At 46.3% G+C, this 26,403-nt stretch overlaps 1 protein-coding gene across 1 annotated transcript in view; it reads right to left on the bottom strand.

Moving 5' to 3' along the window:
- SMPD3 (sphingomyelin phosphodiesterase 3) overlaps window positions 1-21,548 on the bottom strand; it is a 68,199-nt gene extending 46,651 nt beyond the window's left edge. The window contains exon 1 of the mRNA XM_055000648.1: window positions 20,205-21,548. Within this exon, the coding sequence (XP_054856623.1) occupies window positions 20,205-21,548 (1,344 nt within the window). The remainder of the gene's footprint in view (window positions 1-20,204) is intronic.
- Window positions 21,549-26,403: the final 4,855 nt, after the last annotated feature.

Genomic DNA, 26,403 nt, shown 5'->3' on the forward strand with positions numbered 1-26,403 from the left:
AGAAGGGGGGAAGGAAGCATCCACACCACAGGAGGGCAAAGAAGTGCCCAAGCCTCAGACAGTCAGGCAAGGCAGGTGGAAGCCAGCTAACCCCACCCTCTGGTGGGAAGGCAGGGGGCCAAGCAGGGAGAGTGAGGACCCCCAAGAGGGGAGTAGACTCGAGGGAAGAAACGCAGGAAGCAAAGGCAGTCAGCCAGCATCCTTACCAGGTAGGGAGAAGATGCAGCCAAGGCAACACAGAGCCACGCCCCAGCCTGCAGGCCAGCTAGAAGGCAGCAGAAGCCAGGAGCAGAACAATCCCAGGTGAAACCACCTGAGGCAATCTGCAAGAAAAGATGGGCAGCCAGCCAAGGAGGCACAGGTGTACCTGCCCCAATCAGACAGCAGAGCAAGCCCAGGTGCAACTGCCTGAATCGGCCAGGGCGGTGGATAGAGTGCAGGATGGGGGTGTGGCTGACAGGTGGTGCAGGGAAGAGATGAAGGGATAAAAGGGAAGTCCACCCACAGGGCATGGTGGAGTTTGCAGAGAGCAGCTGGAAGAAGTAGAAGTGAGAGAAATGAAGAATAGGAGGAAGAGCAAGCCCATATGAGGCGAGGAGGGCAGGGGCTTTGACAGGTGAGGAGAAAGGGGAGGCAGCCAGGACTCTGTCAGGTTGAGCAGGCCTGTGAGTGGACTGAGAGGGAGCGAGGGTGATGTATACCCCCCCTCCTTCCACAGAGCAAGAGCCTGCACTGCCCCTGACGGCTTCCCAGAATCAAGGTCAGGGGTGCCGGCACCCAGCATAGTGGCGCTCATGGCAGAGGCTGACATGCACACAACAGAAACTCCATACAAAAAAAAATCTTGATGCAATCATAAGTAGAATCACATCAAGGTTGCTTTTTTGCAGTGTTTTATCAATGTGCATTTGCTCATTGGTCATGTGAAAGGGGAGAGATTTAATGGTGGCAAACAGCACGCAAAGAAAATTCAGAAATCAAAAAGGGAACAAAGCAGTATTCCAGCAGACCATTAGTTCTGCCTCAGAATTCCAAATTTCCATGCAAAGATTGGAAGAGAATTTCAGAATCCTCCTTACTTCTCCAGCAGTCCTCTAGCAAACCTAGTTGTCCTCTATTGGTTTATACAAAGACCACAAATTCTTTCCATACGCCTACATCTTGAGAGTACTTTTCAGCAGCAGCATCTCAGATATTTCCCACAGGAGCCTGTTTTCTTACGTACCTGACTGCTCAGAAATATTATCTTCTCTTCCTTACATACACTTAGATTGTTTTTTTCCCTCAGCACTCTGGCAAGGCATCAAGAGGAGCAATTGCTTGAAACTAACACTGGCCGATAGGCACGGTCTGATAATGCCGTTCCGCTGAGGCAATTTTGTGCTCAAGATTTCCCTGTGTCACTCGGATTAGATAGTGCGAGAGTTTCTCCATTCTCGAATCCCACTGCCAAAAAGCAAGGTCACAGATAGAATGCATGAACAGATTTGCTTAGGGGGCCAATGAACTCAGAAAGGAAGCAAAATATTACAGTTTTTCTCTAAGGAGGTTTAGGAAAAAGAATGTACTTGATGTTATGTTGGCCACTTCAGGTTTCACTACTTGTATATGTGTAAGAGAGAATTTATGTGTATCCAGGGTGGAGGTAGGGATAAAGATTTACAACAAGGTTTGACAGGTGGGTTTTAGTTATATTCAAGAATTACCCCTCCCCCCAAAAATCACTGAGAGCCAGGGCTTTTTTTCAGCAGGAACATGGTGGAATGGAGTTCTGGCACCTCTTAAAAATGGTCACATGGCCAGTGGCCCCGCCCCCTGATCTCCAGACAGAGGGGAGTTTAGATTGCCCTCCACACTGCTGGAGTGGCACGGAGGGCAACCTAAACTCCCCTCTGTCTGGAAATCAGGGGGTGGGGCCATGTGACCATTTTCACCGAGGGCAATTTAAACTTTAAAAAACTCCCTCCTTGTTCCAGCTGACCCAAAGTGATGACATTGTGCGGTCTTGAGTTCCACCACTGAGTTCCACCACCTCCTTTCCCAGAAAAAAAGCCCCGCTGAGAGCTTTTTGTGGTGTACTGGTTAGCATATTAAACAAAACTGGGGAGACCCAGGTTCAAATCTCTACTCTGTCATGGAAGCTTTCTGGGTGACCTTGGGCCAGTCACTCTTTCTCGGCCTCACCTGCCTCACAGTAATGTAGTGAGCTAAAATGGATGAGAGGAGAATGATATAAGCCGTGTTGAGTCCCCTTTGGGGAGAAAGATGAGGTACAAATGAAGTAAATAAAGAAATAAACAACCACATGTTTATGCAATGTCAGAACTGAGACACTGTCTAAAATGTTGGCCTTCAAAGTGAATCAAGGCCCCAAATAGGTCAAATTCCAACGTTAGGAAACCCTTGCTAGTCTTAGCACCACAATGTGAAAATGGAAATGCTCCTCCACCTTTGAGAGAGGTGTGCCCATTTCAGCAGCTGCATTTTTTCTTCTCTCTTGGCATGAAAAATGGCACCACCCCAAATACCCACTTTGGTCTAATAGTTGTGTTATATGCCATCAAGCTGCCTCTGACCCATGGCGACCCTCTGAATGAAAGACCTCCAAAATATCCTACTATTAACAGGTTTGCTCAGATCCTGCAAATTGGAGGACGTGGCTTCTTTTATAGAATCAAGCCTCTTTTCCTACTGCCTTCCACTTTTCCTAGCATTCTTGACTTTTCCAGAGAATCTTGTCTTCTCACGATGTGACCAAAGTACGACAGCCTCAATTTTGTCATTTTAGCTTCTAGGGAGAATTCAGGCTTGATTTGATCTAGAACCCACTTATTTATCTTTTTGGCTGTCCGTGGTACCTGCAAAACCCTCCTCCAGCACCACATTTCAAATGGATCAATTTTCTGCCTGTTAGGAATACTGAACTCCTTGGCATCTGGTTACCTTAATTCTCAGGGAGAAGATGGACAAAATGGGGAAATGGCTCTCGGAAGGCAGGTTAAGGCTAAAGGACTGAAAGGCTGGTCTAAAACGTGGGCATAGAAGGGGAGCCCCTTCTCCCCTTCTCCTGCCTGGCACAGTTTGGCCATTTACAAGGAATGCTGGCTAATGGGCAAGTATTCTGCAGTGGACAATGGGAGCTACCTGCCTAGAGGAGAGATGCAGAAAAGAGCAAGAGTTCAGAAGCACCTAAAAAGGCTAACAAAATTTGTGGTAGGGTATGCACTTTCGTGAGTCACAGCTCACTTGTTCAGATGAGAGATGAATCAGGTTGGCAGTTGTTCTTCAGAGAAAAGAGGTCATTTTGAAGAGGGCAGCGATCAAAAGAGGGGGTGAGGGACAAACAAGGTGGGCACAGTCAGTGGCCCAATGTCAAAAGGAGCCTACTAGATCCTAAGTCAATCTAGTCCAGCATCTTGTTGCCCATCATGGCCAGGGAAGCCCACATAAAGGCAACAGCAATTGGCTTTCAAGGGTAGACTGCCTCTGAGCATGGAGGCTTTATTTAATAGCTCATCCTCCCTGAATTTGTCTAAAGCTCTTTAATTTTTGGAGCTGGGTCCTGGGAAAGTGAAGAAGCACACAAGAGACTTCAACCTTCCAGAGAACCTAGTTGGAGGAATCCCTTGAACTTCTGTGGCCTGACATGTGCCCAACCCCTGAGGCTTCTACTTGCTTGCTCTCCACTCGGCAGTGGGATGACTTCATGGGTGTATTCAGGGCTGGCACACCCATTGAGGCCAGGTAGGCGGTGGCCTCAGGGCGCGGGGTGCCGGAAGGGGCGCGGGGGCAGGAGCGTGCGCAACGGAGCTGCAGCCTCCTAGCCCTCCCACCCCGTGCTGCCACTGCCGCTGCCAACAAATGGCCCCGGACGGGCGCAGCAGCTGCAGGCAGGCGTCTGTGGCGGTGCAGGGCATCCGAGCTGGAGAGCTGGGAGGCCACCTGTGTGCCATCCTAGCTGACTAAAAGTTCCTTATTGATAAGATGCCAGTATCATACACTTATGCCATCCTTGCTAGGACTGGTGGCTACAGACAAGTATCAAGCAGATATAGGTTCCCCAAGGCTACTCCTAATTCCCCACCCCTTTTCTCCTAACAGTCCTCTAACTCTGCAAGCAGGAAAACAGGCTGTGTGACTCATGGACTGCTCAAGGCCAGGCCAGCTCCCAGACTTGGGAGAGATTACAACAGGAACAAACATCTCCCGTTCTCAGTTTCCCACCCCGGGTTCAAATAACAGAATCACCCCAATAGCATCAGCTTCAGCTGCAAGGGGTACTGAATATGACAGGTGATCCTGAGCATAACAGCCTTTCTTGAGCGGAATCTAGCCAGTGTGTGTGATTGCCTTGAGGACGTAAGAAAAACCTAGAATTGTTATGGAGCAAGGAATTTCTTTTTCCAAAATCCACTTTTTTAGACATAGCCATCGGTTCCTCTTATTCTCTTTTTTCTCTTTTAAGAGCAAGATTTCTCTTACATTTCTCTTGGAAGAGAAATCACGGTGCCCTTTTGCAACGTCAGTCCTTGCCATCCAGGGTGGTGCTCTAGCAGGAAGACAGGAAAACCTGGGAAGATGCTGCCTACCTCCTGAGCATCTACAAAGTGAAATTCTAAAATTTTATAGAACTTCCCTTCCTGCCCCTCTCTGTTTCCAATTTTCTTTGATTAAAAAGGAATTGATTAGAAATTGACTCCAAACTCCTAAAAAGAAGAAAAGAAAGGGATTTGGGAGAGAAACTGGGTAAAGAGAAATTAAGAGAATTTCTCTTAACAACCCTAGGAAAAGTACATCCTCCCTGATGCTTTGGAAAGTTTTTTGAGTGTTATGGTCTAGTGTGCTGAAAGCATGCCACAGATTTGGCTTCTGACTGGGGCTGTACAAGATTTGTATAAATCCGTTTTTTATGAGCTTAGCATTCTTGCCTTCAGAGGTTTCTTGTACTTCATAAAGCAGCTCTATTAGCTATGCAAACTTAATATATTATTTAAACACCTTAATACAAAATTAAGTATAAAATGTTAACAGGAACTAATTCTAGACTCCCAGGTTTTTTCCATTGGGATTGTTCAGTGGTACAACACCATATCTTGTAGAATTCTCTATGACTTGATGTGGCATGAGAACAGAGGAAGAGTCTTGCTTAAAGTGACCAGATCTGCTATAACTACATAGCTATAGCGGGTGCCCAGGTGCTTGCTGCCACATGGTAAAGCAGCAGGGGGGAAATGGGTTTTTTTTGCTATGACATCGTTATGCCATCACTTCTGGTGTGAACTCAGAAGTGACATCAGCATGTCCGTGGTATTAACAGTGTCATGCCAATGATGTCACTTCCAGATTTGCACTGAGAGTGCCATTGCATTGCCACAATGCCTATATTGCATGACCCCTCTTCCTACAACTCCTATGGGTTGCTAGTACTTGGCTGGCAACCCTAGCTCCAGTGGATCATATCTATAGCTCATCAGGCCAATCTCTACCACCAGAGAGAGTATAGAATGGAGACCTGTCCCCTAGCAACTGGTGTTAAAAGGTATATTACCTCCAAACACGGCTCATTTTGAGGGGGAACGCGCAGGAACGCAGTTCTGGCAGTTCCTCAAAGAGGTCACATGTCAGGTGGCCCCACCCACCTGACTCTCGGACATTTTGGGCCCATTTCAGCCTGGATTGGGGCTGAAATGGCCCAGATCGGGCCTCTGACAGGTGGTGGATCACTCTCCCACTCAACAGTGGCCCAATTTGGACCATTTTGGGCCCCTTTTCGGCCATTTTCAGCCCCCTTTTGCCATTTTGGGCCCAATTTCGGCCCTGAATGGCCAGGATTGGGTCCAAAACAGTCAGAATAGGTGGTGTCCGGAGGTGTGGCATATGCAAATCAGTTATGCCAATGACACACTTCCGGTGATGTCAAGGGGTGTGGCATATGCTAATGAGTTATGCTAATAAGTTCTTCCAGCTCTTTTTCTACGAAATGACCCCTGCCTCCAAACATGGGGGGGGGATCTGTTTAGCCCCACTGGGTATTAGCTATTGGCTTAGATTGCTTTCTGACAAAATGTGTAAGCCATGATGGCTCAATGATATCTCAGCACCACTGGGCCAAATGCCAAATGCCTTCACTCATCAACAACCAAACGTCACAGTCAAACAGCCTTGCGTGCATGGCAACATTTCACAATGAAAACAGATACTCGTCTGAAACGCATCTATTTTCAGACTATAGATCTTTGTACAAGCCAGCCAGCTGAATGGGCTGAATGGTCTGCTTCGTCTGCCAAAGTTTGCCCTTCCGTGATTCATCCATTTTATCCTCACAACAAAAACCCTATGAGGTAGGCTAGGCTGAAAGAGAGCAATGGACCAAAGCTACCCGGCCAGTTCCATTGTGGAGTAAGAATATGAACTTTCGTCTGCCAGATGTTGCTCTGATACTCTGACCCAGTGTTTCCCAACTTTTTTCTACGGAAGAACTCCTAAATTAATTTTTCAAATCCTGAAGAACCCCTACCTCTGGAAATATTACAGGCCACAAAAAGTGGGTGGTGGGGGAATGCAATTCAATTCCTTAGTGTCTGTGCACAATGCATTTATGTGTACACGCAACCAGGGTCAAGAGTGGAACTACAAGTGACAAAAGGCACAGGTTGGAAACTTGTCAGCTTCCCTCAAGTTTTGATGGGAAATGTAGGCATCCTGGTCTTGCAGCTTGGCTCTCCGACTGCTGTCCAATGGACTTTTCAACTGTCACTTGTCCAACATTCCGCCAAGCTGCCTACATTTCCCGCCAAAACTTGAGGGAAGCTGACGAGTGTCCAACCTGTGCCTTTTGTCACTTGTAGTTCCGCTCCAAGATGGAATGTCCCATTTCCATTCTAAGAAGTAACAGCTCGAGCACTGAAGTACAATAACTCGAGTAATTCCCAGAAACATAATTTTAACAAGGCACCTTCCTTTGCCCCAAAACAAGGCATCTGGGGATTAAAAAAAAGTGCATAAGGGGATCGGGGTGGGGTGGGGGGTGGGGTGGAATTAGCCAGTACATCTTCGTGGGCTGTCATATTTTTAAGATACCTTTAATCTAAAGTGCTTGTAATAGCACACACAGTTTTCTCCTCCTTGCAGCCTTAGGAGGTAGGTTAGGCTGAATGTGAACACCTTGTCCAAAGTGGCTTCATGACTGGGTGGGAATTTGAACTTGGGTCTTCCAAGTCCAACATCCTAACTACTAACCAACAACGGCTATCATCTCACCTTGATTTGGGTCTCTTGCACAGCAGCCAGACACACAAAGTTAAGCAGGAATGCATTTTCCATCACTAAGCCATGTCAGAACAACTTTACCCGACTGTCTATTTTCTACATGTGCAGCTTTTGCTGCAGCTGCTGTAGCAGGGTCAATATTAAAGTCGCCATCAACTTTATTCTTTGTTTTGACACTAAGGGAGGGAAAAAAGTGGAAAGCTAAGAAAAAAGAATATTTATGTTCTTTTAAGAGAGCAAAGATGCAGACTGATTCTTCACTCTTAAGATTCTGGGATATCTCCACAATGCAGCTTCTACCCAAGTCTCACATCAGAACGATAAGAGACAAGAAACAGTATGGGCAGGAAATATTTAGATTACCTCTAAAGTGGTTGCTTTTAAAAACTGGCACGGGTGTTCCCAAGATAAATTCACAGACTGAGATCGGGGGTAAGGAGTGGAAATCCAAGAAGGGCTATAAAGCCTTAGAGGATTTGGCCCACTGCAATTTGTGAATAATCAGTTTAATAGCTGGATGTATCCAGCGAACTGTCTGGTACTGCGCCAGAGGCGTGAAAAAGTCCAGGGTAATTTGGGAATTCTTTCCTTTGAACAGATACTTTCCTTGTGGAATATCACAAACTGCTTTTGAGACTCTCTTCATTTAAAACGCATTTTGCTCCTTGTCATGAAGGCTTGGGAATTAACTGCAGAATATCCGGGCGGAATGTTCTTTTAAAAAATATATATCCTGCATCTGATCACTTCATCAGTAATCACCAGGGCCGATTCCAGACGGCCCTCTCCATCCCGAAACGTCGTGCGTCGTCGCGCGGAAAACACGAAATATTGCGTTTTCTCGCGTGAGTTTTGTGCGACGTCGCGCAAAACTCGCATGAGAAAACGCAATATTTTGTGTTTGACGCGCGACGTTTCAGGATGGGGAGGGCCGTCTGGAATCGGCCCAGAACTCTTAGAAAATGTCTACTGTAACTTCTGCATGGCCAGCTTTTCAGATTTAAAAATAGAACCCCCACCCAGCTATTCTTCTTGATATCAAGAAAGAAGAAATAACTAGAGGCATATCAACGTTATCACACCTCCAAGTGCCCCTTCCAGAAGCTAGAAATTCTTCTGTCTATCTAAAATGTGGTAGGCGAGATCCATGGGTAAGGGGTATAAATCTTGTCAACCAAATCTCTTTTGGGTGAAAAACCATGTTGCTGATAGAGAAGTGTTTCTTAGTGAAACCACTGAAAATTAAAACAGAATATAGGGAGCAAGCCTAATCCTGCCTACTCAGAAGTAAGTCCCATGTTATTCAATGGACCTTACTCCCATGAAATTGTGCTTTTGATTGGAGCCACTAAATTCATACTTTTAATCCTGATCAGAAGATTCTGAATCATTTTTTAAAAAACTAAAACAAACTGAATATGAAATTGAATGAACAACAACAAAAATAGAGGTAATCAGTTTGTTCCAGCTGTGCTAAAAGTTTTGAAGGCCAAAGTGATTCCGCAGTTACTGTATGGTATTCCAGCATGGATAAGTGCCTTCGAGGCTGGTATTGGAAGAGTCCAACCCAAATTCGTGTGGAAAATCATGGGTCTCCCATGCTGTGTTCCATCCATATGCAGTCCTTTGTTTAGAAACCGGCCTTAACATGGTAGAAACAAGAGCGTGGCTTATGTCAGTTAAATATCGGTTACAAGCACGCTATAATGCTGACACACCAGGAGCTTTTTACATCAAATGCTGTCAGAATTTACCATCTCCAACTGGACTGCCTGTATAGAGAGAAAAATAACTACAATGGGCTTATCTTTAGATTCATTATCTATGCTCCCTCTTTCAAATGCATATCAATCAATTAAGCGCAGGATTTTGGACACTGAATTGCAAAAGCTTGTCAGTTCTGCCAAAAAATCCTGTTCCCCTATGAATTTTGAAATCCCTTTAATTATTGGCCGACTGGCTCCTTACCTATCTGCCTCTTATACCCCACAAATGCGCAGGCGTTCGCACTCGCCAGGTGCAATGCTATCCCTTCTGCAGTCACCTATGGCAGATATAATAAGAACAACAACAAAATCTTTCTGTGCAGGTCCCTATTGTTCAAGATAAAACAAGCCAAAAACCTTTGTGGCTTATAAACTAATTCAATGCTTGTTTAGACGTCAGCTAGCAACAGGAGCCTATTAAACAGATAGGTTGGGATATGCAACGGGCACAATCCGCGATGTGGCTAGCAAGGTACATTACTGATATCAATAAGCTTTCAGCATGTGCAAGTTTGCACTCGTCCTGCTTAATTTATAAATTGTACCGATGTTATTCCAAGGTTTTCCCATGCGGGCTGGGAGTCTGACAAGATTGACTGCTTGTACTTCCTCCAAAGTCATAACAGCAAATTGGTTCCCCATTCCCATCTTGGTGGAGATTTTAGTGAAGACACCAAATCAGTAATTAAGTCTATCAATCCTCCTAGTACATGGGAAAGAGGTTTGTTTCCCTGCAAGGGGTGGTGGTGATGGAAAAAACTTCTGCCAGCTGGCTAGGTGGGTAATAAATCAATGACTCCCCTCTGAGCTGCTGGAAATAGGCTGGTTTCTAATCCCTTAATCCTTAATATATGCTCTTGCAGAATGAGGTGTGTGTGACACAAACAATTCCTAAATTTTGGAGGTATTTGCCATGTTATAGGAAAGTTCTGGACACTGAAAAGCTAGAGGTCTATAGTCAGTGATATGAGCTGCGCCACTGCAGACAGTCATTTGTACCACCATGGCTACCCTCTATTTGGCCAGTGGGGAACAAGGTGATTATTCTTGTCCAAGATGGTGGTAGAACCACCACTCCATGGTGTCAGATACACCTCCAGCATATCTGTTATGTGTTATGGATCTCTTGCTGCAGTGTGTAGTGTACCTCTGAGAACATGCAGAGGGAAACCTGTTTTGCTGAATGGTTGCTAGTTGCTTATCTTGCAGGTGTTTTGGTTACAATTTCCCGGCAGGCCTGAGAACGTGGCCTTGAAGTTTCAGCAGAGACTGAACCAAACTCCTAAGTGACTGAGCAGAGCTTATCCTTTCCCTCCTCCTCTTTTCCCAGGCTCAGCACACCAAAATCCTAATGGACTTTCTTTCCCACTGGGGGTGGGGGGTGGGGACTCTGACCTATAATTAACCTTGCTTTGCTACCTTGAGTCACTTCAGCCAATGCTCCTGTTATAGCATCTTGATACTGGTATTCTTCTTTAATAAAACCAACTTTAACTCATTCACTCCCATGATGCAGTAAAGTGTTTTGGGAAGTACCTGGCAAGACCTGACACATGGCAACCGGTGACTGAGGCTGGCCAGGTGCTTGTTCTTATTGGCTGAATGAGGACGGAAGGAGGATCAGCGGGTAACACAGAGCAGTGCAGGCACAGGACAATTATGTTACCGGGTACTGTCGAAATACACACTCTGCGGCAGGCCATTTGCAGGTTTTCCAAACTGATCCGCCTGGTCAGATGCTCGGCATGGAAGCCACCAGAGATGCTGTGAGTTTTGCAAATGTGTCCAGCAGTCCAACTTACCTCGTTCAAATATGATGGGCAGATGTGAGTCAATCGCTGAGCTGTGCAGTTTGGCGCCAAATGACTCGAATGCCTGATGAACAAGTTTTTTTTTTCAAAACAATGTTTTGGCATGTATGAAAACACTGCCAATCCAAACCAATCAACCGAAATTAACATTGCTAAGGGCTACTGAGATGAACACCAAATTGTAGGTGTTTTTTTTAAAAGCCCGTAGTGTTTATTTAAGACTGATTTATCTGATTTATATGACCAATGTAAATGCCTATTTAAACAACTGCCTGCTGAGTGGAGCCTCAGGAATGGGGAGGGGCAGTAGAATTCAATTGGGCTGTGTGAGAATGTGCATGCACCAAAAGCCAATTTCAGCATACTGTTAGGGGGCAACACAGTGAAGCAACCTGCCGAATGGGTCGTTGACAAGCCAAATAAGCCATTGAAAAATCAGCTCCATGTTTGTGTCTGGTGAACAGGATGTGAACTGAACCCATGGGCATTTCAGCAACCCTAGTGGAACATGGTCCTACCTGGATGGCTCAGGCTAGCCCAATCTGGTCAGATCTCAGAAGCTAAGCAGGGTCAGCCTTGAATAGTAATTGGATGGGAGACCTCCAAAGAAGACCAGGGTTGCAGAGGCAAGCAATGGCAAACCGCCTCAGTTTCTTGCCTTCAAAACCCCAAGCAAGGGTCGCCATAAGTCAGCTATGACTTGAGGGCCCTTTCAACCACCTCCAGAAGGAACATGGATGGCCCATGCTAGTCTGATCTTGTCAGATCTTGGAAGCTAAGCAGGGTCAACTATGGTTAGTACTTGGATGGGAGACCCCTAAGGAAGTCTAGGGTTGCTACGCAGAAGAAGGCAATGACAAACCGCTTCTCTTCATCTCTTTCCTTGAAAACCCTTGAAGGGGTCACTATAAGTTTACTATGACTTGATGGCACTTTACACACACAGAAGTAACATGGCACTTTTGGAAGCACTGCAATGGGGATCCTACCGAAGGAGGCTCAAGGAGCTGTGCCTGCTGGCCCTGGGAACTCTTACTGAGTCCACCTCTCTCTCGCTTCTGATATTTCATCAGGCAGGGCCTGGAACCTTTCAAGCATCTCTTCCCAGCCATAAGGACTAGACACTTGGCTTTTTAAATGAAAGCTGAGAGGTACAGACAACTGATTTCTTTCATTGGTCATAATATATTCAATACTTTCTCTTTGTTCCCAGATAATCTGATGTCTGAGAGGGCCAAAGGACACTTGTCCTTTGGCTCTTAGTATGAGGGTTGCAGATGTAGGGGAAAGATCAGCTAGAAAAGAGGGAAATGCCAGCATTCCCACCATCCCACATTTTCCCTTGAACATTTGGCCGTACTTCCAGTCCCTTGTTCTTAATCATCACTGCAGTGAGCAGTTCACATACATATAGAGAAGTCTTTGGAAATGGAACGCTATAAATCTTGGTGGATTCCAAGCAACCGGGTCCCATTTGTAAATTAAGCTGCGACCTCTAATTCTCCAAATCACTATTTTTGAAAGCAGAGAAATTGCAACAATGCGGAACCCATTAAAAGTTGGGCCTCGATGTTGAATTGGTTCAGTTAGTAATGCCTAACATATATGTGGTACTTCTGGTGTTCAACGCACTTTGCTTAGGTTCACTCTTACAAGCCAGCTTTATTCTCCCCCTGCCACCAAAGGAAGCGGGGACCCAAGCCAGAGAGAAACCTGACAAGTGAGGTTGTAACTGAGATTTCAATAGGAAACTTCCTAAACACAGTCCGTTTCCACACAGCCCGCTGTTCCTACCCTTTTCCTGCCTTAGGTGTGTGTTTTGCTGAGTCGCTCCGACAACTCATCCTCCACACACACTTCGCACAAATGCTTACCTTGTGCTGTGAGGTCACAGGACAGCCTCCAAACAGTCCCTAACAAAAGTGGTTTTGGAAGGGAGGTCGGGCACTTTAGTCATCACAGCCAGAAATCACCCACCTCCCTTTCATTTTTTTTTTAACTTGGCATATGTGCGATTGCATTCAGCTCGTTTTGCAAGGAGGCTTCCACAGCTGAATGGAAAGGGGGAGTTTCAAGGGAGGAACCGGGTAGAGATAGGAGGATTCTTCAGAGTGCTTTACGTGTTCAAATGCCAAAAACCCAAAAAAAGCTGCTCTGTCAACCCGCAGCAGAAGAAAACACTAGAGAAACTGCGTTCCCAGTAGAATCTACCAGGAACATTCCATCAAGGACTTAAAGGTTACCATAGTTCAACAGAAACCTTTCAGAAACAAAATCCAATGGGAAGCTGCGTGCTGAATTGGAATTCATATGTAAATTTGACTCAGTCAGACTTGGATTGAATAGAGAGTGAGACTGGATGGTTATCCCATTATCAGAAGTACTTGCCTTTCAGGCATTCTATTCAGATTCAGCTATGGAGGGGAGGGGTCACACCCAGCCTGGATTGCGCACTCCACCTCTTTCATGACTTTTGCAACTGATTGCATCTACTCCCCCCTCCCCTCACCACCTATATATCTCTGGCCAGTTTCTTCATACCCTCCATGCACTTGACAAAGAGAACTGTGGTTCTCGAAAGCTTATGCTACAGGAAAGTTGGTTAGTCTTAAAGGTGCTACTGGACTCTTCACTATTTTACGTTCCCAGTAAACATGCAGAAAAGGCGGTAATGAAATAGTATGCATACAACTAAAGTATGCATACACTTTGCAAACGTAGACATGAGGAAGCCTGAGGAAAAGCTGCCAGAGTTCTGTGGGTGAACCGTGCCTATAAGGATGAGTGGAAATAGCCACAGATTGGGAGGCAAAGACAGCCCTAGAAATCGCCCTGTCTGCTGAATGCCCAGCCTCTGCCCCTTCCTAACAGAGGGGGAGCGAAGGAGCGGGCTTGCCATGGCTTCTAACCAACTCACTCCTGCCCCCATTGTGTGGGGTGGGGCCAGAAGCTCAGCGCTATAGTGTCCACCTTGCGCAGGACGGGGCTGGAGTCTTGTTGTGGCAGAAACTACTCCCCCCTCTTGTGGGGGCCACCAACTTGTGGTGATGGTGGCTACAGCCCACTCAGCACAAGGCTGCCCAGGTCAGGGCAGCCTCTGGAACTGCTGGCCCCAAGGTACGGTTGCCAGCTTTGGGTTGAGAAAACCCTGGAGATTTGGGGGGTGGAGCCTGGAGAGGGAAGGGTTTAAGGAGGGGAGAGACCTCTGTGGGGTATAATGCTATACAGCCTACCTTCCAAGGCAGCCGCTTTCTCCAGGGGAACTGATCTGTGTCACCTGGAGATCCATTGTAATTCCAGGAGACCTCCAGCCACCACCTGGAGTTTGCCAACCATACCCCCAGGCCAGCGGCCCACCTAGACTTTCCCTGGGGCCTTAACGGCCAATCTGCCCTTGTTCCTAAATCAGAGCTTGTTTGTTCTCTTAGTGCTATACCAGGCCTCATTCTTATTAATTAATAAGCTGATCCTAATTATGCTGGCGACAGATTAAATTTTTTTTTTTAAAAAAAATTCAAGCTCTTGTTAAAACGGCAGCTGGTAAATGTCATGTTTAGAGAGACATTCCTTCCTTCTGAGAGGTAAGACAGGGGTGAGGGAGGGCTACCTTTCCCAAGATGATGTAAAATTCAAATAGAACTAAGAAAAATACAGAGACCATTTACTAATTAGGTGAAGCTGATCTAGGGCCAAGCTACAAGTGACGAATGACACTTGAACGGCAAGTGTATTCCTCCCTGTTCACTTGCCCTCCACTCAATCCACTTGCCGTTCAAGTGTCATTCGTCACTTGTAGCTTGGCCCCTAGTTATGTCTGGAATGGGTGGGGGATCCTAAGTTTCTATAAGAGAGTTAACACCTGTATTGATTAAGCACCAAAATTGATGAGATGGCACTCCCCAGTTAGCCCCAAGGATGTTCCACAATTTTCTTGAGCTCCCCAGGGGGAACTCCTTTCAACAGCATGGTAGAGGCTCAGTTCTGGTCAGGAGCATCACCAGGGGGAGGAGGGGCTGCTGCTCCCCCCCACACACATCGTCTTTCCAACCTGTAATGGTGCCGGGGGGCATTATTTGTTGATACGCCCCCCCCGGGTGCTTTTCAGGTTAGAAAAGTAGCAAAGGGAAAAGACAGGATCCCTTCGTCCTCCGTACTGCCATGGCCCGACCAGTTTTGGAGCCCCGCAGCGCTATTAAAGGAATTCTGCAACTGGAACTTACTCTAGAAAATAGCAGTGCCTGTCTTATCTAATTGGCCCTAAGCAAGTTTTTATTCCAGTTGGCTTAGGAGGAAAATAGTGTACGAGGTTTTTCCTGGGCTTGAACCGGGAGCTGGGATTTTTATTGCCAGTGTAAGTGTATTGTTGTTGTTGTTGTTGTCGTCATAATCGTACCCCACCTTTTTCCCCAATGGGGACACAAAGCCGCTTACATCCTTCTCCTATCCTTTACTTTTTCCTTATAACAACCCTCTGAGGTAGGTTAGGCTGATCGTTTGTGACTGACACAAGGTCACTCAGCGAGCTTCTATGGTAGATTTGGGATGCAAACCTTAGAAAAAGAAAACTGCCCCCCCATCCCTTACATGTGCTAACTAGCTTAGCAGAGCTAGATTTGAGTCCAGCCCTTTCCAAATGTCCTTAAAGTGACAGCCCACTCACCGAGCACTGGTGGATTTCCCCCTTGACGCCAGACGTCTCCGTTTTCAAAACGGTTGCAAGCTATTTGGCTTCTGTTTTTCAGCACCTTTTCTGGGACTGTGGGAAAGTGCACTCCCAGAACAGGTGCTGAAAAAACGGAAGCCAAACAGCCTGCAACCATTTTGAAAAAGGAGACATCTGGAACCAAGGGGGAAAGCCACCATCGTTCAGTGAGTGGACTGTCCCTTTAAGGACACATGGAAAGGGCCTACATTAGCACTTAAAGACCAACAAGACTTCCAGGGTATATGTTTTTGAGGGTATAGCTCCCTTAATTGGTTGACATCTTGATTATTGAAAGTTAGACCCTGGAAATCTTTTTTAAAATATATATATTTATTTTAAGCAGGCCCGGTGCCAGGTTTTCTGTCACCTGAGGCTGGGGGCAGCTTCAGTGCTGTTGTTGCCCACATGTGCACACGCGCGCAAAGCGCAAGCGCACACCTGGGCTGCATGATGATGTCACACGGCAGGCAGCTGGGACGACGTGCGTGCGTCCTCCCAGCTGTCCCGCTCAGTTGCTCCGTGTGCCGCCCCAGCCTCCTGCTGCGACTGGCCCGCAGCTGCTGCACCCAGCCGGGAGCGCGTGCTGGTGGCAGCGGTGGCGGCGGCAGTATGGGGCAGCTGAATGGGAGGGCTGGGAGGCTGCAGCAACTGTGGGCCAGGTGCGGCAGGTGGCCAGGGCAGCACGTGGGTGGCTTCCCCGCCCTCCAGCTCTGCCACCACCAGCTCCGCTTGAGGTGGCTGCCGGACCTGCCTCTATGGATGTGCCAGCCCTGATTTTAAGAAACAAAATTATAGAATAGAGGGAATACAGAAACAGTAATTGTTTCTCCCCAACATCTCCATTAAATTTTTTAAGGCGCTCTCTATAAAATACAATGATACTTATATTGGATACACTTATATATTCAGCATTTGAAATCTTGTTATTTAAGGTGCTGCTGAACTAGAATTCCACTCCCCCACAGCAGACCAACAGGGCTAATCACCTGAAATTTACAGTGCAATCTGGAGCAGAGTCAGTCCAATCTAACTCCATTGATTTCAGTGGGCTTAGACTGGAGTGACTCTTCTTTGGATTGAATTGTTAGCAGAGCTGGCGAATGTTCTTTGCGTTTTTCTTGATTAGTTTTGGATTTTATAGGATCACATTTCACCTTAGGCTTCCTGCATTTCACAGCCCCGTAACCCGGCTGCATATTTTTTTTCATATCCCTGTATAAAATATGTGAGGATCCCCTCATTGCATTTAAAGAAGAGGGCTCCACTGCAAGAAGGATGCTGCTGGAATAAAATGTTGTTGGTTTTTTAAGGCCACAAATTCCTGTCTATTTCTAAACATGGGCGCATTAAGAAATATGATGATTGTTTATTTCTTGATGCTTTCTTGTTTTCTGCCTGGGATGCTTTCCCCTCCAACACTTCCTTTGTGGATTTGTATATGTACTCTCCCAACATGCCCTGACCTGGATAGCCTAGATGATCCTGATCTCGCCAGATCGCAGAAGCTAAGCAGGGTCAGCCTTGGTTAGTAATTGGATGGGAGACCTCCAAGGAAGACCAGCGTTGCGGAGGCAGGCAATAGCAAACCATCTCTGTTAGTCTCTTGTTATGAAAACCCCACCAGGGGGTGCCGTAAGTCAGCTATAACTTGAGGGCGCTTCCCACCACCACACTCTCCCAATATATCTCAAAACATATTTAAAGGGTATTCTTGCAACATCTGCTCATGGGGGCAGCTGGAGACGGTATCATAGTGATGGAAAGCCAGTGTGGTGTATTGGTTTAGAATGCCAGACTAGGATCTAGAAGATCTAGAGAGCCAGTTTGGTGTAGTGGTTAAGAGCAGGGGACTCTAATCTGGAGAGCCGGGTTTGATTCCCCACTCCTCCACAAAGCCAGCTGGGTGACCTTGGGCGAGTCACAGTTCTCTGGAGCTCTCTTAGCCCCACCCACCTCACAGGGTGATTGTTGTGGGGTAATAATAACACTTTGTAAACCGCTCTGAGTGGGCATTAAGTTGTCCTGAAGGGCGGTATATAAATTGAATGTTATTATTATTATTATTATTATTAGAAGATGTGGGTTTGAATCCCCACTCCGCCGTGGAAATTTCCTGGGTGACACTGGCTCAGTGACACCTTCTTAGCTTAAATTACTTCATGGTTTTTTTGAAGATAAAATGGATGGAAGGAGAATTGTGTCCTCATTGAAGAGAAAAGGGCATAAATATTGAAATAAATCTTTAAAATTAAAAGCTACAAACTGTTGGAGGAATAACAACCATCTCAGCACAACGTTTGTTACCCCCTCAATCCCTGCCACCATTCACTAAAAAGACTGCTTAAAAAAATATTCTAATGACATTCTGCCTTAGAATGTAGAATGTATTTAATACATTTAGTAGAAGCTACATTGTTATGGTGTCATTACACTATAGGAATATAGCCAGGGCTTTTTTTCAGCTGGAACGTGGTGGATCGGAGTTCTGGAACCTCTTGAAAATGGTCACATGGCTGGTGGCCCCGCCCCCTGATCTCCAAACAGAGGGGAGTTTAGATCGCCCTCCACACCGGAGTGGCGCAAAGGGCGATCTAAACTCCCCTCTGTCTGGCGATCAGGGGGCGGGGCCACCAGCCATGTGACCATTTTCTCCGAGGGCCACCCACTGAATTCCACCACCTCTTTTCCCAGAAAAAAAGCCCTGACTATAGCTACTCCTGATATATTTTTAACGCTGACAAAAAGCCCACCAGTGGTGCCGGGGTGGGTGAAATGATGAGCCCAAGGCGAAATGGAAGGAAAGAACAGAACAGCCACATGTAGATGTTCTGTTTTGCTTGTGAATACCGCAGTGTTTGCAGCAGCAACAAATGCACTATAGGGGATCACAGCTGTGTGAAAGTGATTATTGTTAACTAGGATAAACCAGCTTGCTTGGAGCTGGAGTCTAGAAGCAGGGGTTCTCAAAGTCAGCTCTGTGAGGGAAAGCACAACTTCCATTATCTTGTACTGACCAAGAACCTGCAGGTATTCTCTGCAGCTGGCCAAGCTATAGACACTAGAGATTTCACAAAGCCATACCACTCAGAGTATTTCTACACGAGACATCTGACACGTGAAGAACACATGTTGGGAGATGCAGTGGTAGCCAGGAAGGGCAGTTTTAAAAGACAGAGCCAGCTGCAGGGCAAAATCTTTGCTATACACTGGAGCTGTGTGAAAGGGTTGTGAAATGCTGGAAGGAAAACTTCAGCCCATTATAACCTCTACAAAGCCTGGCTCTGGAAGGCAGCTCTAGCCCATTTCCATTCCTTGCTGTCTTCTGGTTGGGATCCCCCACAGTTTTAGACAGCAGAGGTGAAATTGACAGAGCCTTTGAGGAGGCAAAGATGAAATTAACAGACCCTCTGAGGAGTGATCTCCATCGGTTCTGTCTTTTCAAACTACTCTTCCCAGCTAACATTGAATCTCCTTACACTTGACGAACATGTGCTGAGGCGTTTTGTGTATAGAGACTCTCAGCTACCTTGTCAGGAATTTTTTTCAACTGCCTATTTTAAGACTTTTGACTTAAAACTCCACTGAGCTAGTTTACTTTGAAGATAGTGGTATATTAATGCTTCTTGTGTAGAGTGACCCCTTCTTGTCCAGGTATACAAGCCTGCAGGTTTTATATCAGGTAGGGCCTGAGTTACATAAGCATTCATCATTGTTCATATTTTATTTTTATGATTCAGGTTTTCAAATGATTTGGATCACAGAACAGGACAGGAAAAGAGAAAAGGCACAAGGGTCATGTTTGATCCCATGAGGACTAGAAACTTCCTTGTAAAGAAAATGAAAGCTCAGAATTTCTAGATGGTTTGTTTTAGCATTGAGACAGGTTCTTCTGAATTGTGAACCAACTTGCATTGTCAGCAATGAAGAACGTTATTGTCAAACAACAGCTTTGCTAATTATGTGCTTTATCTTTTTTCCATCCAAATTCTATACAATAAGCACAGCTGCATAAGCACTGTGGTGGAGAAGCCAGGTTTTCAAATCTCAAGGGAGCCGTGAACTCCCTGCGCTATTGTGTGGAGCACAAGAAAGCCCCAGAGATTTTGGAGGACTCAAAATCCCATCCAGAATTGCAAGTGGACTTCGACAGAAGCAAATAGACAACACACACAAGAAAGATAGTTTTGGCTGAGCTATGATACATTCCATTCCCGTGCCAGCTCCTTAGACCTATAGATGACACAGAGGCTGTTTCCCCACTACTTAACTTCATCCAGAATGCTGCAGAACATCGTGAAAAAAACACGGAAGATAGTGTCTTCTCGTGCGAGTTTTGCGTGACATTGCGTAAAACTTGCACAAGAAGACTCTATCTTCCGTGGTTTTTTTCGCGACGTTCCGCAGCGTTCCGGATGAAGTTAAGTAGTGTGGAAACAGCCAGATTCCTTCTTATCAGATGCTAATTAGAACACACAAACACATGAAACTACCTTATTCTAAGTCAGACCATTGGTCTATCAAGGTCTATCTGTAGGGTCTAAGGCAGAGGTCTTTCACATCACCTACTACCCGATCCACTTAACTAGAGATGCTGGACGTTGAACCTGCCACAGTTGCTCCCTAAAGGAGAGTAGCATACGGGAAGAGTCCTACCTTGAGAAACAGGGCCCCCTTTGAAGCTAAGGAGTCTGTTCCTTTTCCGTTGGGATAACAGTGATAGGCAGCATCCATGACTGGATAGCGACTGGCAAAAAGCAGGCCACTGTTCACAAACTTAAAGGTACAGCAGCCGTGGCAACTGTAGACCCCAACGTCGTATAGAACATATTCAAAATAATGGTGGAGCTGTTCTTTCAACTTTTCCGCTGCCCTTTTGTCAAACACTTCCTGCAAGCACAGGAAGTCCAAGTTGGCAGGGAAGAAAGCAGAGATCTCATGGTCGAAGGCCTCGTCCGTGTTCTTCTTTTTTCGCACAGAGGTCTTCTTCATGATCGAGGCCTTGTAAAGGAGCTTGCTATTGACAGTGCTTTGGTCCACTGGGCCATCTCCAGCCCGTGCCTTCACCAGGGACTCTCGCGAGGCAGTGTAACTATCCAGACTTCCAGAATCTCCTTCTTTCTGCTTATGATTGGGGGTCTGTCCTTTCAGGCTCTCGGCTTCGGATTCTGGTGAACGGTCTGCTGGCCCCCTGCTGTTCATCTGCCCTCCTGTGCCATCAGCTTCTGGGTCTGAAATGTGGCCGTTATCCTCTCCACCTATCCGCACGATGCATGTGTTATTATCCTCCCCCTCATTGGGTTCCCCTCCAGCTTTGGCATCTTTGCTCTCTTCACTGTTGTTGGAACCCGAGTTATCCCCTTTGTACTCCATGGACGTTGTTCTTTTGATGCCCGCACTGACTACGCGGTTATTGCTATCGCCACTTTGAGGAGAGACTAGGCTGCTGAAGCTGGCTGCACTGATGGACGTGTTGGTGGGTGAATCTATGTAGATCTTGATCTGAGGTCTGCTTGCTCCATTCCGGATCCGTCGGCCAACTTCCTTAGCCCGTGCCTGGGTGTTGAACACATTGTTCAATCTCGCCAAAGAGTCTGGGAGAAGGCAAACATTGGCGCTGCCAAAGCAAAAGCTTTTCCCATTGCTGGCGGCTTTCCACTCGGTGAGCAACGTGCCCCCATTGACGTGGCCTTTGTCCTGCAGCCTGGAATAGATATATGGCCGTCGGGCAGACTGGAGTGGGGACCATAACAGGAAACCAATCAGGGCAAATGGAAGGGAGACCACAAGCAGTGCTAGGTAGATGGGAGTGGTGATGAAGACGCAGAGAGCGTGGAAGTAGCATGGGTCGTCCGCCCTTTGGCGCTTCTCGTACGTGGTAGGCACAAAAGAAGCCACGAGCCGGTCTCCGAGCCAATAACATGGGAAGATTAAACCCCAGGAGAAAGAATGCAGTGCTGACAGAAAGCCGTTGGGAAATGGGGAAGTGTATAAAACCATTGCAACTCCGTTAGGACTCCCTTTCAGGACTTTCTACATGGTGTCACCTCTGTCAGCCATCCATCAAGACATTCGTTTGTGGACAAAAGTGGGGAGGAGTCCTGATAAGGTTGCGGCCAGCTATAATCACCTTAGGCGCACCATTTCATTTTGTTACAGTAAGAAGGAAGGGAGGCAACTGGTCCTTTGGACTCTTGGCATTTGTGTGCTTCAGAATGTTTCATTGCTCACCCCAACAAGCCGTTCTAGACCAGTGAGAAAGATCACCTGCAAAGACAAAAGAACAACAATTGCCATATTCAGTCAGGAAGGTGATAGCAGAATCCAACAGCCCTAAGTTAACACCATTTGCTTAGTTCAATGCTTCTCTCCTCAAACATACGACTGACACCAGCTTCTCCCACCATGCTAAAAACCAACCTTACGCAGTGTGTCCCAGACAGAGAACTAGTTTGCTACACATACACACACACACAAATGCAGATAGAAATGTGCATAAACCTATCTGTTCATTTCTGCAGGATCGTGTATTCTCCTAGCCCATGTTTTCAGAAATCCATGAAGATGTAATGGAACATTTCAGAGAGCTTTGCTTTTAACAGATCCAGAGGAGTTAGCCGTGTTAGTCTGTAGTAGCAAAAATAGAAAAGAGTCCAGTAGCACCTTTAAGACTAACCAACTTTACGGTAGCATAAGCTTTCGAGAATCACAGTTCTCTTCTTCAGATGCATCTGACGAAGAGAGCTGTTGTTCTCGAAAGGTTATGCTACAAATAAAGTTGGTTAGTCTTAAAGGTGCTACTGGACTCTTTTCTATTTTTGCTTTTAACAGACGCGCATCTGGATGTTCGTCCAGATGAGGATGGATCTAACCCAAAGTTGTTTATTTTTCATTTAAAATATTTATAATCTGCCTTATCTCCTCAGACTTTAGGAGGCTAATGAAGCAGATAAAGCTGCAAGAACATAAAAAATATAAAGATCCAGCATCAAGTTAAAAATCAATACACATCATTAAAATGCAACCCGAACAGTTTACTCTCCATCTGATCTCTGGAATAAAACTCTCTTACACATGTATTGTCGAAGGCTTTCACGGCCGGAGAACGATGGTTGTTGTGGGTTTTCCGGGCTGTATTGCCGTGGTCTTGGCATTGTAGTTCCTGACGTTTCGCCAGCAGCTGTGGCTGGCATCTTCAGAGGTGTAGCACCAAAAGACAGAGATCTCTCAGTGTCACAGTGTGGAAAAGATGTTGGCAGGTCATTGCTGCTGGCGAAACGTCAGGAACTACAATGCCAAGACCACGGCAATACAGCCCGGAAAACCCACAACAACCATCTCTCTTACACAGTTTCCTGAGTGCAGCATGTTGAAGTGGCCTCTACACACCCTTGGGTAGGTCATTCCAGAGGAACGGGCCTACCTCACAGAAGAAAGTCTATGACCTAACTAGACAACCCTAGGTGAGGGTACCACGGTCTGAGGAGCATAAATGGCACATGGGAGTATACCGGAAGATGAGGTACCAGATCCCAACTAGCTGATTCTGCCTCTCCTATGGAAAATCTTTCCCCCTGCCAGCAAGAAGTGAATGAAATCAATTTGAGAGCTGCTCCTTTTATCTTAAATATTGATTGCTTTTGATCCACCAAAATGTTGAGCACAAACTTGTGCTCTGGGTGTCCCTCTAGCCAATCACAATTAAGAGACACCACGGAGTCCTGTAGATTGACGCAATATATGATTGTTTATTAAACAATGGATGAACGATTACATGAAGAGGAAAAGGTCTCCTCGTGCTCAGCACTCATCAGAGCTACAATAGCAATGCAAAGCAATTCATACCTTTTGGTTAATTATGATATTTGTTATCTTATTGGCTCGCAGGATACAGGGGTCCTGCATTGGCAGGGGAGAGGGGACCACCTATCACGACACAAATGTCCAGGGGTATTCTGATTGGAAGAAGCAACATAGGTCAGCAGCAGAAATTGCAAGATAGCAATTTCTTATCTGTCCTTGGTGTTATCTCTGAGAGGGACATCTTCCTTCCTCTCTCAACCGTCTCTTCTTAAGGACTTATTCCTGCCCACTCCTTTGGCCAATGTAACTTTTAACGGCGGCACCCTAAAGTCGCTTCTTGCAACATTGGGGTCTTTCAAGGAGCTGAGTTCCGTGGGTGGAAAGCTATTGGAATGCACTTGTGGTTACAGCCCCTGGCCCCCGTTTTGCAGTTTCTCTGTCTCAGCCTTGAGAGAGATGTTTCTAATCCTAGCTTGCTTTTATCGCTACGTTTTGCATAGACAGTTCTTACGAAGAGCTTTCTGTATTAGAATCCTACAGCAGGTGCGTGTGATAGGTGCATCTGTACCATACAGCAAGCATTGTACTGATATTTCTCAGTTCTCACAGTGATTAACATGTTTACCATACATTCTTCTTTGGTCCTTTCGTTTCAAGTTTCATTCTCTTGCAAGTTGTGTTACAAATACTACAATAGCTGCTGAGAATAGTAAGAGTGCATAATACTCAGGGCTTTTTTTCAGCAGGAACGCAGTGGAACGGAGTTCCGGAACCTCTTGAAAATGGTCACATGGCTGGTGGCCCCACCCCCTGATCTCCAGAGGGGAGTTTAGATTTCTCTCCACGCCGCCAAGCAACGTGGAGGGCAATCTCAGCTCCCCTCTGTCTGGAGATCAGGGGGCGGGGCCACGAGCCATGTGACCATTTTCTCCAAGGGCAACCCACTGAGTTCTACCACCTCTTTTCCCAGAAAAAAGCCCTGATAATACTTAAAGGCACAGAAAAGTATATAAAATCTCTTTCACTAAATCCACATTCTACAGACCCCCCCTTTTTGTTTTGTTGGAATGTGCAGTATCAACTGGACTTTGCAACAAAAACACACTTGTTGGTTGTATCATATGCTGACGCTAGGTCTAGCCATATAAGCAGCATTGCCCTTAACCAAGGGTAGCCCCCCCAAGACCAAAAGGGCTGTCTCGGTCCTGAAACCTAGCCTGAAGTTAAACTGAAATGGACCTTGCCCAGAAAGGGGAGATTGGACACAGGTCAATAATTAACCATATATTACTCATATGTGTTTTTTTAAAAATCTGGGCAAATAACAACTTAAGTGGGTGGTATACAATGGGAAAATGACAAAGGAGAACCCAGCACTGTGGTCTTGATCTGATTTTGGCCTCCTGGGGCTGATATTTATTAGAATTTTAGACAGACATGAGATACAATCAGAGATTTTGCCTAGATGAGCATTCAGAATAGGATCGCATGCCACTGGGAAGGGTTCCAGCTTAGCCTGCTGCTCGAGGGCAACAGTTACATTATTTAATGAATCAAGACTGGATTCCTCTGACCCGACTCACTTCCCCACAGCAAGACAGCACCCATGAGGAACTAATTGCCCAAGGGTTGCAGGGGTCCAATTTGGATTGGGACCGCAGTAAAAGGGGGAGAAGGTGCAAGTAATAATCCCAGCGAGGGGGTGCACCTCATGATTCTGCAGGTCATATTGCTGGGTTCGGTGCCTCTCAAGCAGGGCTCATTTCAAGGGGGAACACGCAGGAAGACAGTTCCCCAAAGAGGTCACGTCAGGTGGCCCCGCCCACCTGACTCCTGGCCATTTTGGGTCCGTTTCAGCCTGGATTGGGGCCGAAATGGCCCGGATTGGGCCTCTGATGGGTGGTGGATCACTCTCCCGCTCAGCAGCGGCCTGATCCTGAGCATTTGGGGCCCCTTTTCGGCCATTTTCAGCCCCTTTTTGCCATTTTGGGCCCAATTTCAGCCCTGAATGGCCAGGTCTGGGTCCAAAACAGCCAGGACAGGTGATGTCAGGGGTGTGTGGCATATGCAAATCAGTTATGCCAATGACACACTTCTGGTGCTGTCAAGGGGTGTGGCATATGCTAATGAGTTATGCTAATGAGTTATGCTAATGAGTTCCACCAGCTCTTTTTCTACGAAATGACCCCTGCTCTCAAGTGATTGGCATTCCTGGGGGAACAATGGGATGGCCTCACATTTCAGCAGAGATCCACATGATATCGTGGTCATTGTGTGAGTCCAACGCATAAGACACTTGTGACTTTTCCCCTGAAGGGGAATGAAATGAAAATTTCATTTGATCTGAAAGGAGGAGCTGTGTAGTAGTTGTGGACAGAGCATCCATGAGGATGTTATACCTGAAGCCAATATGGGGAATGGGCCCGGGCTAGGCTTCACCTTCAAAATGGCAGAGCTCCGCTCCACGTTTCCTTCCGTCTTTAATGGGCTCCTTTTTTTTTGTTCAAAGCTAAGCCGAGGGGTAGCTTTATTCCACAGCCCACAAAGGAAAGCAAAATCGTGAAGCCCAAATAAGAACCTCCAGTAAAAAGATATATGTAATAGCCTGTGGTTCCCAAATAAATTAAATTATGAAATGTATTGTATACGGTTTATTTCTTATTAAATACATGGACACAATATCATATATACAATACATACATCTGAAACCGCACATCTGTGTTCATGCAGTTGGTCTTCACGATTTTGGTTTCCTTTGTTAGTTCTTTGTCGTGATACTCTCTGCTAATTACATTATACCCCAGCTGAGCAGGAAAGAGAGAAGGGGAAGGGAAGGGTAGATTGCTGCACCGGAGCGGGGACAGTGTGACTGTTGGTGGACAGAAAGAGGAAGGGAGAAGAGTGGGGCAGCCTCAGCAGTGATTGGCATGGGGACAGAGTGTGTGGCTGCTATTCCCACCAGCTTTCTGGCTGCTTGGTGCTGCTTCAGCAGACGGGAGCCTTTTCCCACCTCTACATGGAAGCAGCCAGGGATTAATGTGTGCCTTAGAGC

Source organism: Eublepharis macularius, chromosome 16 (genome assembly GCF_028583425.1).
Source record: "Eublepharis macularius isolate TG4126 chromosome 16, MPM_Emac_v1.0, whole genome shotgun sequence".
NCBI classification, from domain to species: Eukaryota; Metazoa; Chordata; class Lepidosauria; order Squamata; family Eublepharidae; genus Eublepharis; species Eublepharis macularius.